A 20,830-nucleotide genomic window follows, 5' to 3' on the forward strand; every position below is an offset into this window, starting at 1 on the left:
GGGGCACGCTCCCTTTCCCCTACCGTTTCCCAGTCGGAATCCTCGATGGTGGTCCCTCCTTCCTTCTCGGACGTCCTCGCGAGGGTTCGGAGGGCGAATCGACTGGGCCACCCGAAAGCAGAGGAAGCCACATTCGAGTCTGACATCTTCATGACGGCCAACTCTCAGAAAGCCCAGCCTCCTCCCCTCCACCTTCCATGGAGTACGCAGACGGCGAGAGCCATGGCCCAGGCCTCCGACGCTCTCGCAACAAGGACGACCGAGAAGACGCGTTGGCTTCCGGTCCCATTGGAACACCAGAAGCGCTTCTACACCCCATCGGGGTCAACCCTCGGAGCAGCCTCGATCCCGGCGAGGTTACCAGAGCTGGTTAGGCGGACGCCGAGTCGCTGCGCAGGCGAAACGTCCTCCTCTCTGGCAGGGAAGTCAGCTCCCACCTTCAATCACTGGCTCTGTCCCTGGCGGTGAACTCCTGGCTAGAACGCCTCCTTGCCTCGGCGTGGGAGTTCTTACCCGCACTACAACCCCAGGAAGAATGCGACCTCCAGGCTTTTTGGCAAGCGCGAGCAGAGCCCTGAAGCATCAGGTTTCCTGTCTCTCAACGTCCTGAGCCAACTTCGAGTCCCACAGGAGAGACACCATCCTCGGGGAACCCCAGTGACCCCCTCCTCAGGGAGATTTATGCTCACCCACACGCTGATTCCCCCGGATATGGTGGACTCCGAGATCCTCGACGCAAACATTATAGAGGCTCCGGACTCCCCCACAGGACTCCTAGGAATTCGCCAGCCCCTCCGCACAAGATAGGGGGTTGCCTCTCCCTCTACTGGAGAGCATGGGAAGAGGCCGGGGCGGAAGACTGGACCTACTAAGTCATTAAGACGGGCTATTGTCTTCCCTTTTCCACTGTCCCAAACCTCTCCCTCTATCCCATCCAAGTCAGCAGCTTCCACCCGGACTCGGCTCGCGGGCGGGCCCTAGCGGAGGAATCCTCCGTTCTGCTCCAGACAGGAACTTTAGTGGAAGTCTCGACTCCGGACCCAGGGTTCTTCTCACGGCTATTCCTAGTAGAAAAGACAACAGGGGTGTGGAGACCAGTCATCTATTTGTCTCCACTCAACAAGTTCCTTTTCCCTGACGAAGTTCCGAATGGCCACCCCAGAGTCCGTAAGGGCGTCTATCAGGGAAGGGAACTTCATGGTGTCGCTGGACCTCCAAGATGCATTCCGCCCAGCTATGCCAAGAACACCTGAGAATGGTCCTAACCTTTGTCCTGAAATTGGGCACAGTAGTCAACCCGGAAAAGTCAGATTTCTTACCAGAACAGAGAGTCACGTACCTGGGTATGGTCCTGGACTCCTCCCTAATGGAATCCTTCCCAGTAGGAAAGGGGATCCCGAATCTCGCATCTCTAGTTGCACAGGCACTATCGACCAGGTTCCTGACGGCTACACAATGCCAAATCCTCCTGGGCCATATGGCCTCCATAGAGAAATTAATCCCCTGGAGTAGACAAAGAATGCGACCGCTACAGCGGCTCCTCAAGTCTCAGTGGGCCCCGCAAGAGGGAGAACCCCTACAACACATCTCCCTCACCGAAGAAGTCAAGGATTCTCTTCTCTGGTGGAAGGCCCATGCAACCTTCTCATGGGGATGCCCCTCGGCCCATCTCCCCCCGAAGTCCTCCTGTTCTCCGATGCCTCCAAGGAGGGCTGGGGAGCCCACCTCAACGACGATCACATCAGCGGTTCCTGGTCCACAGTCGAGCGGACAGCCCATATCAATTGGCTTGAGTTGAAAGCAGTACTCCTGGCTCTCCGTCACTTCAAGGATCAAGTCTCAGGAAAAGTAGTGGGCATAATGTCGGACAATTCCTTGGTAGTAGCCTACCTAAACGAGCAAGGGGGGCACAGTCTCCCAGGAACTATGCCTTCTGATGATGGACATCCTCAACCTAGCCAAGAATCTCCAGGTGTCACTCAAAGCCCGTTACATCCCGGGGAAGAGGAGTGTCTGGGCGGACCACCTCGGCAGGAAGAATCAGATAATCAACACAGATGGTCCCTCTATCGAGAGGTAGCGAACTTCATCCTCAGCAAATGGGGCTCCCCTCTAGTGGACCTTTTTGCAATGAGATGGAATCACCAACTCCCAATATATTTCAGCCCTTTCCTGGATCCTCTGACAGCAGGAGAAAACGCTCTTCTGCAAAGTTGGGACAACCTGGACTCCTACGCTTTCCCACCATTCCCTTGCTCCAGAAGGTACTCCTCAGAGCAAGACACGCATCCTACCTTCGGATGACTTTGATCGCTCCTTGGTGGCCCGAAGCCCCATGGTTCCGGACGCCCTCTAGCTAGCAGTAGTAGAGCCTCTGGCCCTTCAGGGAAGACCAGATCTTCTGTATCCACCCATCAACGGGCCTTGGCACAAGAACCCTTCAGCACTCAATCTTCACGCGTTCAGACTATAGTCCAGATCCTCCTAAAGAAGGGTTTTCCCAGAGAAGTGGTTGAGGACATGTCCGCTCCTATTTGCTCTTCCTCAGCTAACCTTTATCAAGGGAAATGCGCCTTTGCAAAATGGTGCCACTCCAGGAAGTTAGTCCCAGTTCGAGCCACCATTCCTGAGATCGCCTCCTTCCACGTCCTCAGGAAGTCCAGGAAGATCTCCCTCTCGGCGGTACAAGCCATCCGGACCTACCTCAAGAGAACCGAACATCTTCGACCAGAATTAAAGTGGTTGTTCATCTCTACTAAAGGTAGCCCATCACTAAGAATTCCATTTCTTACTGGACAATGGAAGTCATCCGCAGAGCCTGCGACATGAACCACACAGATTGCCCATGACCTGAGGGCAGTAGGGACCTCCCTAGTCATCAGTAAGAATCGGTCAGTCGACCAGGTTCTTCAAGCAGGTATATGGAAGAGCCAGAATACGTTCACTTCCTTTTACCTCAAAGAAGTTATGCGGGAATCTTTAGGGAACTTATCTTTGGGCCCCATAGTGGCCGCCCAAGAAGTCCTGAAAATGATATACCCCTCCTCAAGAGCACACAGCCGACCCTGACAACTCATCCAGGTTCTGGCTCGGCAACTGCAGGGATAACTTTCTAAAATCCTTCTCATACTCTTACATTCCCTTACCTCACCCGCGGGCTCTCAAGCATTCCAAGGGAATCAATTCAAGCCCTTCAGTGGTACAAAAGTGATTATAACCTTTCTGTCTCCACTCCAGGGAACAGAAAGGGGTGCACTTCAAAGTGAGGGGAATGTATAGGGGTCTGGTCAACATAGTCTTAGCACACTAGATTTTCCTTACAGTGGTTTCCCAGGCTAGATAACAACTTCCTTCCCTCCTAAGTCCGAGTCTCCTAGTGTAAGGAGTACCGAAGAGTTTGTATTCTTCGGAACAAATGTAATTTTTGCAGGAAAATTAATTTTTCCCTGATACAAACCTGAGGTACTCCTTACCTTTAATGGCCCTCCTCAACCACCCCTCTAAACAGTTCCTTCTCCTTGCCTGACAACCTTGTGCTTAAATCATACCTGGCTCAGAGAATGGTTATAGTGTGCGAGACTTGTGGTGGAGGGCAAGGGCCCCCCCCCTTGCCCCAATGGGGCCCCTTACTGAGGATAAGCGTTGCCCAGACCCAGAGTGAGGATTTTAATTTCGCAGTAGAAATATTCGCGCTACGCGAGAGTATCCTAGTGTAAGGAGTACCTCAGGTTTGTATCAGGGAAAAATTAATTTTCCTGCAAAAATTACATGTTTCTGATGTGCGATGATTGGCCATTATATGACACATGAGCATTCCTGCCTGCCAGATAATTGGCCAGCCATCTTTTGGTGTTATTGTGCATGTCTGTGTTATAAATTTTATTTGTTAGGTTGTGGCGGGGGATAGCATCAAAAGCTTTACTAATGTCCAATGTTATAAGAAGTGTTCTGTGGTGGGGCCTATCTGAATTGATGCCATCTAAAATTCTTTGTGTGACTTTTGTCAGAAGAGTGTTTGTGGAGTGTAGTGGCCTAAAACCGTGTTGTGAGTCAGCAAGGGGAATATATGGTGTGACAAGTTTAAGTATTAGGCGTTCAATGACTTTAGAGGGGGTGCAGAGAAGTGTGATTGGGCGGTGCGATGTTGGGATTGTTGGGTCTTTGTTCGGTTTTGGAATGGTGATTATTTTACCATGTTTCCAGATGTCGGGTATTGTGTTGTGTGAATAGCTGTAGTTTGCAATGTTTGTGAGTGCGTGTATACCTTGTGGTCCAATGTGTTTTAGGTGTATGTTGCTTATGTTATCAGGGCCACAGGCAGATGAGTGCTTGAGACTATGTAATATGAGTTTTGTCTGACTGTCTATGAAGGGTGTATAGTCTGAGTCTGTGGGAAAGTCTTTCTTACGTCGAATGGTGCGTCGGTCGTCAGGGTGAGATGTAAGATGGCTCGTCTGTGCAAAATGACGTATGAGTGCGTTTGCTTGTTGTCTGTTTGAGGGTAGATTATCTGTTGATGTGATTATTGCAGCGTGAGAGCGTGTAGTGTTAGTGTTGGATAGTGTGATGCTGTTGAGTGTTTTGTACAATTTGCTGGTGTTTGTTTTGTGATCAAGTGTATTGATAAAGTTTTGCCAATTTTGTGTTTTTTGTTCATGTATTTTATTGGCAATCACAGTGTTTAGTGTTTGTATTTGGTCTGCTATGTTTTGAGGGATAGGTGTGGGGGTATCGTGTTTAAGTGTGTCACGTTGTCTGATGAGGCCTTGGATTTCTGGTGTGAAGTTGGGGTTGTGTGATTTTCTGTTGCCTCTAGGGATGTATCTCTTGTCTGCGTTTTGTATGATTGTATTAAAAGCGTGCACAGCATTGTTTATGTTTGTGATTGGTGTACTGTTAAGTGTTTCAAAATGTTGTTCTGTCTCTTCATTAAAGGCTTCCCAGTTAGCTCTCTTGTAATTGGTGTAAGTGTGTCTGTGGCCAGCTGGGGTGCATCTTGTTTTGGTGGTGATGATGATTGGAAGGTGGTCAGAACCAAGGGCTCCGACCACTCTCCATGATGTTGTTGGGGTTAGGCAGGGGGAGTAAAAGGTGATATCAGGAGAGGAGGGAGTGTAGAGGGCTTGGTATGGGATATGTGTATGATTATGCGTGTTGTTCATGATAGTCAATGAGTCGAATTGAGTCTGTATATCAAGCCCTCTGTCTGTGTCAGGGTTGTCGACAAACCAGGCAGACGACTTGGCGTTGAAGTCACCACCCATGATCAGGTTGGGGATTGAGGTTAGTTGGCTGAGTTGAGGTCTGAAGGTGTTTGGAACTGTGGGGGATGATTGGGGGGGAATGTACATGTTAACTATTGTTAGTGTTGAATTGTTGCCTGTGCGGATACGAATGGATTGGGTTTCTGTTGTGTTATCTGTGGTAGGGAGGAGAATTTTGGTTGTGGCACTTGTGTCCACAAAACAGATGGAATGGTGGATCAGGGTGATGAGTCCACCGCCATTGCCGTCAGTCCGGTCTTGTCTGATGGTGGTGTAATTATGAAATGATGGTGTTTTGTGTGAGTGTCTTAATTTTGTTTCTTGTAGAATTGCAATGTGTATGTTGTGTTGTTTAAGAAAGTGTTCAAGTTCATGTTTTTTAGTGTTTATACCGTCAATGTTGTGTTGTAATATGTTGATGTTGTGTGTTTTGTATGTGTTGTATGTTGCCGTTTGGGGTTGAGGTTGGGGTGGTAGTGGGGAAGGTGTAGGATCTGGGTCAGAGGGGGGGAAAGGAGAGATCGGGGACAAAGGAAGGGGAGTACTAATCGGGGGTAAGGGCAAAGGGAAATTGTGAGTGGGTAAGGGTGTTGGCCGTGGTTGGGGAGGTGGGATTGGGGTTACTGGAGGGCAGGTAGAACATGTCCAAGTGTTTGTGTATTGGTTTGTGTCAGCAAGTGTTGTACAAGTGAGGTGGGCCCAGTTTTTGCACATATTGCACTGAACTGAGCCCTTTGTCTGTCTGCTCGAAGTAATGGGTTTAGAGCATGTTGGGCATGTGTATTTTGTGGTGGGCCCAGGATTGCTCTCTACATCTCCGGCTAAATGTAGAAGAAGAGGGGTGATCGCCGGAAAATGACCCCTCAGTGCAGAAAAAACGTAACATTGTGTGTTGGAAAAAAAAGGATTGTGGTACTCCCCCAGGTAGGCGTAGCTCCTCCTTGGGGATCGGTGCCATCTGCGTAGAGCTGATGGCCAGGGGTAGATGCTGCTGTTTGGCCCCCAACTCTTGGGGTTGGGGGGTGGTCCCACGACGTAGACGTTGCAGCTCCAGGACCGGTTGGGAATAGTGAGAGTGAGTGGTTTAAAGTAAGGCTTCATCAGAGCTGTGTCATGTCACTGGTTGATCAATGTGTACATGAATGGGATGGTACAGGAGGTGAATTATAGGCAGGGGATTGGAGACTGTTCATGAGAGTGGAAGTGGGAGGTAACCATTTGTTGTTTGCTTATGATACTGCACATGTGGCTGTGTTGTAGTGTCTAAGGCAGTTAGTGATGTTGTTTGGGAAGGTATATGATAGGAATTTGAAAGTAAATGTAGGTAAGACTAAGGTGATGAGATGTACAAGGGTTGTGGGTGGCTTTGAATTAGAGGTAAGTCTTAAAAGAGAGAGCTTAAAGGAAGTGGATAGTTTAAGTGTTTAGGGTCGCATGTATTAGGGAATGGAGTAGGAGGGGTGGAGGTAAACAGTAGTGATGGAATCAAGAAAAATATCTTGGGAATGAAAAGTGTCATGAGAAATAGGTATATGTCAAGAGAAGATTATATGAAGGGGTGATCATTTCTACAATACTGTATGGCTATATGACACACACACACAAGAGTACAAGAATGAAGGAGACTGCAAAAGACCATAAGGCCTACACTAGGCAGTTCCATGTTCATTACCACCTGTCATCCCCATCCATAAAGTTGTCTAAACCATTTCGTAAAACAACTGATAGTTTCAGCGCTCACTATGTGGTTACCAAGTCAATTCCATTTGTCAACCACCCTATTAGTAAACTAATTCTTTCCTATTTCCTTCTTAAATATAAATTTGTCCAATTAAAATACATTACTGTGAGTCCTGCCCTGTTGTCTTAATATGATAAACTTGGTTGTGTCACCCATGCTAAAACCTTTGATCCAGTTGAACACCCCTATTAGATCAACCACGCACTCTGCGTCTTTCCAGAGAGTGTAGGTTAAGGTGCCTAAGCCTCTCTTCATAAGGTAAATTTCTGAGCCCATATATCATTTTGGTCATTCTCCTCTGTACTGATTCTAGTGAATTGATGGCCATCCTATAAGACTGAAACCAAAACTATACTGCATAGTCAAGGATGGGTTTAACATTAGATAAAGTTTGATAATTACCTCTGCACATCTATTTGTAACCATCTCAACAATGAAACCTAATGCTCTGTTAGCTTTATTCCTGGCACTAATGCACTGTTTTCTGGATTTAAGATCAGGACTCACTAGAACTCCCAAGTCTCTCTTGTACTCAGTTTTCTCTAAAAATGTGTTATCTAGGCTATATCTGTTTTTGGGGTTGTGTAGTACTACATTTAACATGCTTCACTTTGAGATATTAAAGTCCATTTGCATTGTCTCCTGACCTAATTAGGCTTCCTATTTTAGTGTTGTCCGCAAAATTACTAACATCACTATTAATCCCATTGCTTAAGTCATTTATGTACATAATGAACAATAAGGGACCCAAAACTGAGCTGTGGGGAACTCCACTAGAAACACTCCCCCATTTAGATTTTACACCATTTATGGTGACCCACTGTTTTATGTCACAGATCCAAGCTCTAATCTACTCTAACACTTTTCCTCCTACACTATGGGCTTTGATTTTATTTAGTAGTCTCTGGTGGGGCACCTTGTCAAACGCTTTGCTAAAATCAAGGTAAATAACATTGTAACTATCATTATCTGATGCCTTATATATGTTAGTGTAAAAGATTAGTCACACATGACTTACCCTGGGAAAAATCATGCTGTAAGTCGCAAATCAAATGATCTCTCTCATTGTAATCTCTGAGTCTATTAACTCTTATTGATTCAAGCATTTTACCTATAGCTGACATCAAACTGATTGGCCTGTAGTTGCATATAGACAATTTATCTCCCTTTTTGAAAATGGGAACAACATTTGCCTGCCCCCAAGTAATATGTACAAAACCAATGACTACCGACTTGTTAAATATTTCTGTTAACTAGTTGTAGATTTCAAATTTACATTCGTAAAGCAATCAGAAAAATTGTGTCTGGACCCAGGGATTTTGTAGCTTTAAGTCTTTCAATCTGAATACTACCTTACTAATGCTGATATTTGATAGTCCCCTTTCTTCATCCCCATCAAAAATCAGATCGCAATAATGTACCTTATCTATCCTCTTGTTAGTAAACACCAAAAGAGGCAGAAAGAAGTTTAAATATATGTGAGATGAAGTTTATGAGAAGTATGGTAGGTGTTACAAGGTTGGACAGAGTGAGAAAGGAGAGTGGGGATGGAAAAGGAGCTGGCAGTTGGGCTGATGAAAGATTATTGGGGTGGTTTGGACACACGGACAGAATGAGTGAAGAAAGATTAACAAAAGAGGTGTGGAAAGCAGAGATGAATGGAGTGAACTTGAGAGGACAATCATGGATGAGGTGGATGAATGAGTTGAAAGAGTCATTGAGCAAGAGAGGAATGTCTGTTGAGTGATAGGGGTGAGTGGAGGATGGTTGTGTATAGATATTTTGACACAGTCTGAAGGGATGTCTCCCTATCTCTATTCTCTGTATGAGGGGACATGGGGGGGGGGGTTGCTGTGTAATTAAAGCAGTCCTGCTGTGGGTGTGCTGTGTCTTGCTGCATTGTTTCCAACCTGGGCAGTGGGTAGGAGACTGGGATAACCCTTCATCCATGAGGAGCTAAGATAGAGAGAAGCAAGAGTGGTGGATAGAAGTGAAATGGTTGAGAGTGAGTGCATACCTTTGACCTGGCTACCTCTCTTATAAGGGAAAAAATGCAAATATTGTACCAATATATAAAGGACAGGACAAAGAAAATCCAACTAACTATAGACAGGTCTCCCTTATAAGCACAGTAGCAAATATATGTGAAAAAGTGATCAAAAGTAAATGGATTAAACATTTGGAGAACAAAATACTAAATCCAAAGCAATTTGGATTTAGACATGGAAGATCATGTGCCACAAACTTAATATGCTTTTACTTGAGGCTAATAGAAATATCCAAGAAAGGGATGTATAGGCAGATTGTGCCTTCTCAGATTTACAAAAGGCATTTGACAAAATACTACTCAAAAAGCTACTAAGAAAAATTGAAACAATAGGTGGAATACAAGGAACGTTATTGGAATGGATGAAAGATTTCGTGAATGGTAGAAAAATGAGAGTGGTACTCGGAGACAAGAACTCAAATTGGGAAGAAATGATAAGTGGAGTCCCACAAGGCTCTGTATTGGCTTCGATGTTTGCTATATACATAAATGACATGGATGAAGGTGTAGAATGTTATTTGAACTTCTTTGCAGATGATGCAAAACTACTAAAGAGAGTAAGTACAGAGGAAGATTGCATATCACTACAAGAAGACCTGGACAAAATCTGAAAATAGAGTCAGAAGTGTGAAGTGAATTTCAACTTCAAGAATTGTAGTATAATGGAATTTGGAAAAACCAAAAAGTAGAATATCGGGACAATATAAAATAGGTACAAAGGAAGTTAAAAAAGTCAATTCAGAAAGGGACCTAGGAGTAACTATCACCAATGACATAGCACCAGACAAACACCTCAACAAATTAGTCGGAGAAACTTTCAATTTATTAAGATCAGTGAAAAATTGCCTTTGACTACATGGATGAAGAAATGGTAAAGAAAATATTAGTTACATTGATAAGACCAAAATTGGAGTACACTGCAACACTATGGACACCTAATACTAAAAAGAACATCAAGAAATTAGAAAGAATTCAAAGGCCAATGACAAAGATGGCACCAACACACCAATTTGACATATGAACAAAGATTGGACAAACTTAAACTACCAACCCTGGAACAAAGAAGAGAAAGAGGAGACCTGCTAACCATCTTCAGAATTATGAAAGGGATGGAAATCCTATATTTCTTTGCAGATGATGCAAAGATACTAAAGAAGGTAAAAACGGAGGAAGACTGCAACTCATTGCAACAAGATTTGGACAAGATCTGGAATTGGACTCAAAAGTGGGAAGTAAAATTCAATATAAAGAAATGTAGTATAATGGAATTTGGAAAGAGTACATACATACATATACCAAGGCTTTTTCCCCCTTACAAGGGAGGTAGCCAAAAAGGAAAAGGCATAAAATCATTTCCACCCATTCCATCCCTGAATACACTCCACACCTCTCCACCCTCCCTCTCATCTTAGCACCTCTTGGATGATGGGTCATCCCTGCACCTTGTCCACTGCCCTGGGTCAGAAGCAGTGTCGCAAGACACAGCACATCCACAGCAAGGCCGCTTCATTAAATCGGCGACCCCTATCTCCGTCCCCCCATGCATAAAAGGAGAGGACGGGAAGAAATCACTTCGGGCTGTGTCAAATTTTGCTCACACATACCTCCCTCCCCCCACCCATTCCACCTCATGCATCACAACATCATCCATATACAACCATTCTCCATTCACCCCTGTCTTCTGTCCTCTCCTGTCCTTCCTCAACAGACATTCCCCTCTTTCCCAAAGCCCCCTTCACCCCATCCATCCACCTCATCCTAGGACGTCCCCTCATGTTCACTCCCTCCACATCTGCCTTCCATACCTCATTTACTAGTCTTTCTTCATTCATTCTTTCCATGTGTTCAAACCATCCTAATACTCTTTCATCAACCCTATTTCCCAACCTCCTTCCCACCCCTGTTTCCCTCCTCACCTCCTCATTTCTCACTATCCAGCCTAGTAACCCCCATCATACTTCTCAGACACCTCATCTCAAACACATTCAGACTCCTTCTCTCTTCCTCTCTTATGTTCCATGTTTCTGCCCCATACAGTGCTGTTGGCATAATCACTCCTTTATATAGTCTCCTCTTAGCATCCATTCCCAAATGCCTATTCCTCGTTACACTTTTTAATCCACCAAGGCATTTACTTGCTTCTCTCAATCTACATTCTACCTCCACTTTCACTCCACCTTTTCCTGCCACATTTGCACCCAAGTATCTAAAACTATCCACTTCCTCCAGTCGCTCTCCCTTAATGCTCACTTCCAGACTACTGCCACTTTCACCCCTTGTACATTTCATCACCTTACTTTTATCCACATTTATCTTCAGCTTTCTTCTCTCACACACTCTCCCAAACTCTGTCACCAACTTCCTCAGTCCCTCCTCCGATCCTGGAAAGAGTGAAAATAGAATATCGAAAGATTATAAAATTAGTGAAGAACAGGTGAAAAAAGTAAACTCGGAGAAAGATCTTGGAGTGATGATCAGCAAGGACATGACACCGAATAAGCATATTGATAAAATATTCGGAGAAACCTACAATTTATTGAGGTCAATTAAAGTGGCGTTTGCTTATTTGGACGAGGAAATAATAAAAAAAATTCTAACTACACTAATAAGACCAAAACTTGAATACGCAGCAACAGTATGACACCCAGTACCAAAAAGAATATAAAAAAATTAGAAAGAATACAAAGAGCAACAACAAAACTAGCACCAACTCTTTCCGAACTGACATATGAGCAAAGACTGTCCAAACTAGAATGACCAACTTTGGAACAAAGAAGGGAAAGAGGAGACTTACTGACTATCTATAGAATAATGAAAGGAATGGAAGTCATAGATAAGAATGACTTGTTAATATGGAATAATGGTAAAACAAGAGAACACGAAAAGAAACTAAAAAAGGATAGTTACAGAAGAGATCTGAAAAGGAACAGCTTCCCACACAGAGTGATAGATACTTGGAACAAATTAGACAATGAAACAGTGTGTGCAAACACTATTCAAGATTTTAAGAAAAAAAATTGATGCTGAGAGATACAAAGATGGGTCACCACGAGCATAGCTCTCTTCCCGTATAATACAACTAGGTAAATACACAGATGACGCAAAAATACTAAAGAAAGTAAAAACGAAGGAAGACTGCAACTCATTACAACAAGACTTCGACAAGATCTGGAAATGGACTCAAAAGTGGGAAGTAAAATTCAATATCAAGAAATGTAGTATAATGGAATTTGGAAAAAGTAAAAACAGAATATCGAAAGATTACAAAATTGGTGAAGAAGAGGTCAAAAAAGTAAACTCGGAGAAAGATCTTGGAGTGATGATCAGCAAGGACATGACACCGGATAAGCATATTGATAAAATAGCCGGAGAAACCTACAATTTATTGAGGTCAATTAAAGTGGCGTTTGCTTATTTGGATGAGGAAATGATAAAAAAAATTCTAACTACGCTAATAAGACCAAAACTTGAATACGCAGCAACAGTATGACACCCAGTACCAAAAAGAATATAAAAAAATTAGAAAGAATACAAAGAGCAACAACAAAACTAGCACCAACTCTTTCCAAACTGGCATATGAGCAAAGACTGTCCAAATTAGAATTACCAACTCTGGAACAAAGAAGGGAAAGAGGAGACTTACTATCTATAGAATAATGAAAGGAATGGAAATCTTAGATAATGACTTATTGAAATGGGATACTGGAAAAATGAGAGGACACGAAAAGAAACTAAAAAAAGATAATTACAGAAAAGATTTGAAAAAAAAAAATTTAGCTTCCCACACAGAGTGATAGATACTTGGAACAAATTAGATAAAGAAAAGGTGTGTGCAAACACTATTCAAGATTTTAAGAATAAACTTGATGCTGAGAGATACAAAGACGGGTCACCATGAGCATAGCTCCCTTCCTTGGAAGGGGGAAAAAGCCTTGGTATATGTATGTAGGTAAATACACACACACACACACACACACACACACACACACACACATACACACACACATATATATATATACAGAGTGTTCGAGATAAATTTGACACTTTTTCAGAAAGGGAAGAAAAACATCATATGGCCAAAAGTTTATGTATTCTCAAAGTTCCAAGTGCATCTCTTAGAGGATCTTTTGCCAAATACAGCTCGCTCAAAGAAGCTGACCTGAGCCTCCACCACAGCCTCCAGGCAGGACCTGAACCTTCAGCACACAACCTTCAGGGTGTTCTTCGAGAGATGCCTGAACACCAGCTTGATCCTGGCAATCAGTTGCCCTTGGTGTTGCAAGTGGTACAATTGGTTTCTTTTTCAAACTGCATCCCACACATTGTCCATGGGGTTGCAATCAGGCGAGTTGGGGGGCCAGTTGTTGGGACTGAAGTCATAGTAGTTCACAGACAGCCACTACTGGGTATTCCCAGAGGTGTGACATGGAGCTGAATCCTGCTGCCACATGTGTGGTCTTTCTGCATCCACCCTCTCCACCCAGCACTTAACAACAGTTGACAACTCAATATAGCCATCTGAAGTGAGTCTGAGTCCCTCTTCAAAGATGTGAGGCAGCATGACGTGAGCTTTGCTTTGACTACTTGGATGAGGAAATGGTTAGAAAAAATCAGTTACACTAATAAGACCAAAACTGGAGTACTCAGCAACACAATGGACACCCAGTACTAAAAAGAATGTAAAGAAATTAGAATACAAAAAGCAACGGCAAAGTTGGCACCAACTCTCTCCAAATTAACATACAAACAAAGATCGTCCAAATTGGAATTACCAACTCTGGAACAAAGAAGAGAAAGTGGAGATCTGCTAATTATCTATAAAATTATGAAGGGAATGGAAATCCTAGATAGGAATGATTTATTTAAATGGGACTGGAAAAACAAGAGGACACGAAAAGAAACTAAAAAAAGATAACTATAGAGGAGAAAAAAAAAAGATAGCTTCCCACATAGAGTACTGGATACCTGGAATAATTTAGATAAAGAAACAATGTATGCAAACACTATTCAAGATTTTAAGAAAAAACTTTATGCTGAAAGATACAAAGATGGGTCACCACGAGCATAGCTCCCTTCCCATATTATAGAACTAGGTAAATACAGTTTGAGGGAACTTGGTTTTCATGAAGCATGGGACTTAGAGCAGACTGTAGGCTAGCCACCTGTTGTTCTGCATGTTGTGCAACTGGTCCTGGCAGAAGTTCTTATCTGAGAACCAGAGCACGGCTTGACAGGGTGTTTGACCTTATTGAGGAATTTCTTGGCATTTGTAAGGTGGACAGAGTCAGAATGCCTTATTTGATCCTTCCTGCTAGCCACTGCTTCCTCATCTCTGTCACAATTCTCCGGCTCACATCTCATGGTCTTCACGGTATTCAAGGAGTACCAAGCTGCAGCTAAGGTTTCCGAAATTTTTAATCCGGAACAAATCATTAATGATGCAGGTCACTCAATTCCAGTAATCTGGTGCTTTCCAGTTGTCCATGCTCTCTAGCTCTCACATCCACCAATAGTACACAAAATCAGCTATCTGTTGCACTTTACCGCCATTAAATCCTTCAAATGGTTCTGAAATGACAAAAGATAAAAACAATTTATCAAATTTATCCCAAACACCCTGTATATATGTATATATATATATATATATATATATGTATGTATGTATGTATGTATGTATGTATGTATATACATGAAATAATAGGCCCTTTCCTCCCCATCATAAGGAGGGTAGCCCAACTATGGCCACCTTTCACCCATCCAACACCCATTTCATGTCCCTTTTATCTTAGTTCTTTGTCAGTAAAAGTTCATCCCACTACTCCTGCCCATTGCTCAGATAAAAAAAAAAGATACAGTAATATGGCACCTCATCAGCAGAACCTGACAGCCGATGCTGGTTTATTCCCACCATTTCATTACATGGAGACCATCCCACTTCATCCACAGAGCAGACTAGAAAGAAATCCCTTTGGGACACATCAATTTATCATCTAATCAATACTACTCCACTCCTATCTCATGACCTCTCTTTTCTTGACAGACATTCCTCTCATACCCAAGGTCCCCTTTATATCCATTCATCTTATTCTCAGTATTCCCAAAGTTCACTGAATCTTCCTCTGCCTTCCACATACTTTTTAGTAGTCTTTTTCACTCGTTCTTTCCATATGCCCACTCTCAATCTTCTTTAATCAACCCAGTCTACTGCCTCACCTCATTTCTCTATTGGTCAATGTAACCCCTACCATATTTCTACAACAGATCATCTAAGACACATTTGAACTTTTCTGTTTCCCCTAAGGTCTAAGTCTGTACCCCATAGTGTCATAGGCACAATCCTCCTGTCTCTTTGCATTTATCCTCAGATACCTATTTTTCATGACACTTCTTTCCCCCAAGGCTTTAATTTGCTTCCTTTACTGTGTAACTTACCTCCATCCCTACCCCATCCCTTGTGATATGGGTAGAATTGACTGCTTTAGCCATAGCTAAATGCTTCTTGATATAGGCTTCTCATCTTGTGCAACCATTACTCACAACTATCTCTTGCCTTCTCACTTCCCTACCTAGCAGATATTCCACTTTTACTCAAGGTCCCCTTCACCTTGTACATTCATCTCATTCTTGGTCTTCCCCATAAGTTCACTTCAGCTACCTCTGCCTTCCACACTGTGTTTGCTAGCTGTCCTCATCCTATGTGGCCAAACCATCCCAGTGTTCTTACATCAACCCAATATTTCAGCTCCCTTTCCATCCCCTTTCAGCCTTCCCTAAATTTCAAATTTCTGCCCCATACAGTGTTGTAGGGACAGTCACCCTGTTCTATAATCTTTTGCATCCATCCCCAGATACCTGATTCTTATGACACTTTTCATTCCCCCAAAATGTTTACCAACTTCCCTCACTACAGTTTACCTAGACCCCCACTCCTTTGCTGTTACATGTGATCCTATACATAGATTATACACCTTTAGGCTCTCCTTTAACAACTATGTGCCACTCTTGCCCCCCTGGTATGTCTTATCACCTTACTCTTATCCATATTTACTTTCAACTTCCATCACACACCCTCCCAAACTCCATCACCAACTACCTCAGACCATCTCACCCTGACGACCGACGCACCATTCGACGTAAGAAAGACTTCCCCACAGACTCAGACTATACACCCTTCATAGACAGTCAGACAAAACTCATAATGCATAATCTCAAGCACTCATCTGCCTGTGGCCCTGATAACATAAGCAACATCCACCTAAAACACATTGGACCACAAGGTATACACGCACTCACAAACATTGCAAACTACAGCTATTCACACAACACTATACCCGACATCTGGAAGCATGGTAAAATAATCACCATTCCAAAACCGAACAAAGACCCAACAATCCCAACATCGCACCGCCCAATCACACTTCTCTGCACCCCCTCTAAAGTCATTGAACGCCTAATACTTAAACTTGTCACACCATATATTCCCCTTGCTGACTCACAACACGGTTTTAGGCCACTACACTCCACAAACACTCTTCTGACAAACCTCACACAAAGAATTTTAGATGGCATCAATTCAGATAGGCCCCACCACAGAACACTTCTTATAACATTGGACATTAGTAAAGCTTTTGATGCTATCCCCCGCCACAACCTAACAAATAAAATATATAACACAGACATGCACAATAACACCAAAAGATGGCTGGCCAATTATCTGGCAGGCAGGAATGCTCATGTGTCATATAATGGCCAATCATTGCACATCAGAAACATTAAGAACGGAGTACCACAGGGCTCAGTTCTATCCCCCACATTATTTAATCTATACATGCATGACTTACCCACGCCAGACACCTCAGAAATACAAATCTCTTCCTACGCAGACGACATAACAATCACATGCACACATCGTAACACAGACAAAGCTGCAGAAATAATCCAGCCTTACCTTGACACACTCAACACATGGTTCATCGCAAACAGACTCAAAATAGCTCCAACCAAATCTACAGCAACACTTCTCACCAACTGGACAAAAGAACACAAATACATACCTCATCTCTACATCAACAACACTCTAATACCACACACAAACACACCGAAAATTCTTGGTGTAACATACGATACATCCATGTCTTTCAAACAACACCTCACAAACATAAAAAACAAATGCACACCTAGACTTAACGCACTTAAGTCAATCACTGGAACAACATTTGGACAAAACAAAGAAACTAATATAACAATATACAGGTAAACGTCGACTTACGATGGCATTAGGTTTCGATAGAGCCATCGTAAGACGATCTCATCGTAAGTCGATCCCCACTCTGTTCCGTGGTCACTGTACCTAGCCTACCTGTATATTAACCACCAGAGATACTGAATATAGCCTATTAAACATGTACAGTAGTTTATTTAATTATTTTTATCCTTTTTACCATATTCAAACACTATAATATGTATTTTCAGTACGGAACTTAAATCTCGCGGGCAGCAGCCAATGCCAGCCGTACGACGTGACGTAATAATACTCGCATCATAAAATATAGTCACCGCTTATATTGATCGTTCTCTCTTTCACCCGCGAATTTTGAAAACCACAGAGAATGAATCATTTGAGAGAATGTAAAAACACAGGGGCGACTACAATAAATATAATCAAGACGCCGATATGGCATCGTCGCGAATCCACTTGCTCCTCATGACGCATACGTGTGCGGCACCGTATGGAAGGGGTTAAATTATCATGTCGTCGTCATCGTAAAGTCGAACAATCGTAAGTCGCGGCCATCGTAAGTCGACGTTTACCTGTACAAACAATGCATACGCTCAGTGTTGAATTGTGCGAGTCCTGCATGGGCTCCAAATCTCAGTGAGACACACCACAACACCCTTCAAATCATACAAAACAAAGCCCTAAAAACAATTACAGGCTGCACAAATACAACACCTACAGACCATTTACACCATGAAACAAAAGTCCTCAAAGTTAAGGACCACCTCGACATGAGAGGCACACAAACACTTGCTGCAGCCACCACAAACACATCACACCCGCTACACTACATAGCAGAACACCCACACACACCAAGAAACATTAAAACTACACCCAAAGACCTTTATTACACACAGATACTCTCTTCTCTTCCTCCACAACCACCAAATACCAGCCTCCGGAAACATATTCATAATCATATCACTCACCGCTCCATTAACACACTGAAAGACAACACACTGCTGCATGCCAGACCCCCTGATATCCACCCTTCTGAATCCTCTCTCCCACAAAAGGACAGAGTCCACTTGGCCAGACTGCGATGCGGTCACCACCCAGCACTTCTAAGCTACCAGAAGAGGCTGGACGACCGTGTTGTGGACAGCTGCCCAGGATGTAACACTTCACCCCATACCATACAACACATAATGGAAGACTGCATTATACACAATCATGCACGCAAACAACACAACATACACTCTATAAAGGATTTGTGGGAAAACCCAGTTTCGGCTGTGGCCTTCCTTGGGGAGACGGGACTGCTCGGACAGACAGTCTAGGGAACGACAACAACAACAACAACTACCTCAGACCTTATCTGACCCTGCCATAAGCACAGTGTCATCACCTCCCACTTCCCTCCACTATCTTTAACCATTTTCAATCCTGTGCCGATCACCCTTGCATTTACCTGCAGTAATACCCCATCCATGTACACATTGAACAGCCATGGTGACATAACACAACCCTGGCTCAACCCCATCCTCACCTCAAACTACTCACTCATATCATTCCCAACCCTAACACAAGCTCCATTACATATGGAAAAAATTTACTGCCCTGAACAGCTTACTCTCATATTCCATATATCTGCAATACCTCCCACAAAGCCTTCCTGTCTACCTTGTCATAAGCCTTCTCTAGATCCATAAAGCCCCAAAAATATCTTGCCTTTTGCTACTTCTTGCATGTCTTCCCACTTGAAATTTGATCCACACCCTGTATCTTTCCCAAACCCACACTGTTCCTCCCCAACCACTCTCTCAGTTTCATTCCAAATCCTCTTGCTTTACACTCTCCTCTGTGCAATTCCAACTACACATGTGACCCCATTTCCTTTGTAAAGTGGAACTATACAATCTTTCTTCCAGTCCTTGAGCACGCTCCCCTTCCTTAGGCACACAATCAACAGGCTCACTTAGAAATCCACTGTAACAATTCCTCCCTTTGTCAGACATACAGCATGACACTCATCCAACTTAGGTGTCTTACCAGTTTTCATCACTAATACTCTTTGAACTTCGTCTTTTCCTATATCCCTGTCATTTTCCTCTCTCATCAGCCATTTTCCTAACTCCTCCCACTGCCTTAAACTCCTCCAAATTTAACAATTCTCTGAAATACTATACCCATCTTACCCATACTATCTTCACTTATATCAGTATCTGTCAGTGTGCATCCTTTATCTTTTCTTCTCTATCTGACTCACCCCCCACCTCCTGACTTTGTTCACTTCCTTCCAAAACCTCTTTTTATCTTTTTAAAATCCTTTCAAACTCCTACTCTATTTCACATCTGCCCTCTTCTTTGCCTTCCTCACCTTATATTTTAGTTCTATTCTTTTCCTCTTCCATTTCTTTTGCAGATCCAGTTAAGAAAAATTATGGAACAACAAAAAGAAGAAAAGGAACATGTGGAGGAGGTTATAAGAGTATTTAAAAGTAGAGAAATGATGATAAGGAATAGATAAACAGAACTGTATTATATTGGTAGAATTGGGAGAGGAATATTTGCGAGCAAGAAGAAAAAAAAAGATAGCAAGAGAGAGAGAGAGAGAGAGAGAGAAAGTTAAAGAAAAAGAGAGCAAAAGATGTTGTGGGAGAATGAGGAATGCATGCATGAAGAATTAGTAGGTTAGGCAAATGTACAAGGAGGTGTAAGACCACTGACAGTAAAATTCAAAGCACACTGAATGAGTAAGACATGGAAACTAGCAAGTGTAGACATTCAAATTGGACAAATTTAGATTTAAGAAGGAAATAGGCAAAACTGGTTACCAGTAGAGTGGTTAATGAATGGAATAGACTTAGTAATCGTGTAATGAGTGCTGAAACTATTGATTTAAGAGAAGGTTAGATAGCTTTATGGATGAGAATGATAGGTGGTAATGGACATGGAATTGCCTAATGCAGGCCTTATGGTCTCCTGCAATCTCCTTCATTCTTCTAATGTTCTTATGTTCTTAAGAATGTTTTAGGTATGGATACAACAGTGGAAGAGAAAAAAAATAAGAGGAAGGAATATCAAGGGACAGAGTTTTATTGAATAGTAATAGGTCAGAAAATGAGATTTGAGAGAAGAAAAAAAAAAAATTGGAGAAGTGAGGGAAGATATGAATCAGATAGGTAGACCATTGTCAGTACAAATAGACTGATGTCAGCAAAACTAGAAATAAGTGATTATAGCAGAAAGAACCAGACATAATATGCTTTGCCTTGATTTTCAGGTGGGTGAGGGAAAATATAACATATGTTGGAGGGACAGGAGAGAAAAAATAGATGATTTGATGATGGCAGCAAAAAGAAGCATCAAGGTGGAAGAAGTGGAAATGGGAGAAGGAATGGCCGAGGTAATGAAAGTAAGACTTATAAAAGGGAGGTGGAAAAAGAGACATCACATCACATCCCATAATGCCTTCCTGTCAACCCTGTCATGTGCCTTCTCCAAATCTTTGAAAGCTTTACCTTTTGCCAAAAGCTTCTTGCCTTACTATGAAAATT

General features: G+C 42.9%; 1 protein-coding gene across 13 annotated transcripts in view; it reads left to right on the forward strand.

Annotated features, from left to right (window-relative positions):
* Positions 1-20,830, forward strand: part of faf (ubiquitin carboxyl-terminal hydrolase-like faf) — a 204,639-nt gene that overhangs the window by 105,234 nt on the left and 78,575 nt on the right. For 6 of the 13 annotated variants that reach the window (XM_076210952.1, XM_076210956.1, XM_076210959.1 and 3 more), the window contains exon 29: positions 20,557-20,688. The exons of 5 other annotated variants lie outside the window; for them this stretch is intronic. In XM_076210952.1, the coding sequence (XP_076067067.1) occupies positions 20,557-20,688 (132 nt within the window). The remainder of the gene's footprint in view (positions 1-20,556; positions 20,689-20,830) is intronic. 2 more of the 13 variants (XM_076210955.1, XM_076210958.1) reach the window with 1 other exon arrangement.

The sequence above is a fragment of the Oratosquilla oratoria genome, chromosome 28 (assembly GCF_046742065.1).
Source record: "Oratosquilla oratoria isolate Oo_2021 chromosome 28, ASM4674206v1, whole genome shotgun sequence".
Taxonomy (NCBI): domain Eukaryota; kingdom Metazoa; phylum Arthropoda; class Malacostraca; order Stomatopoda; family Squillidae; genus Oratosquilla; species Oratosquilla oratoria.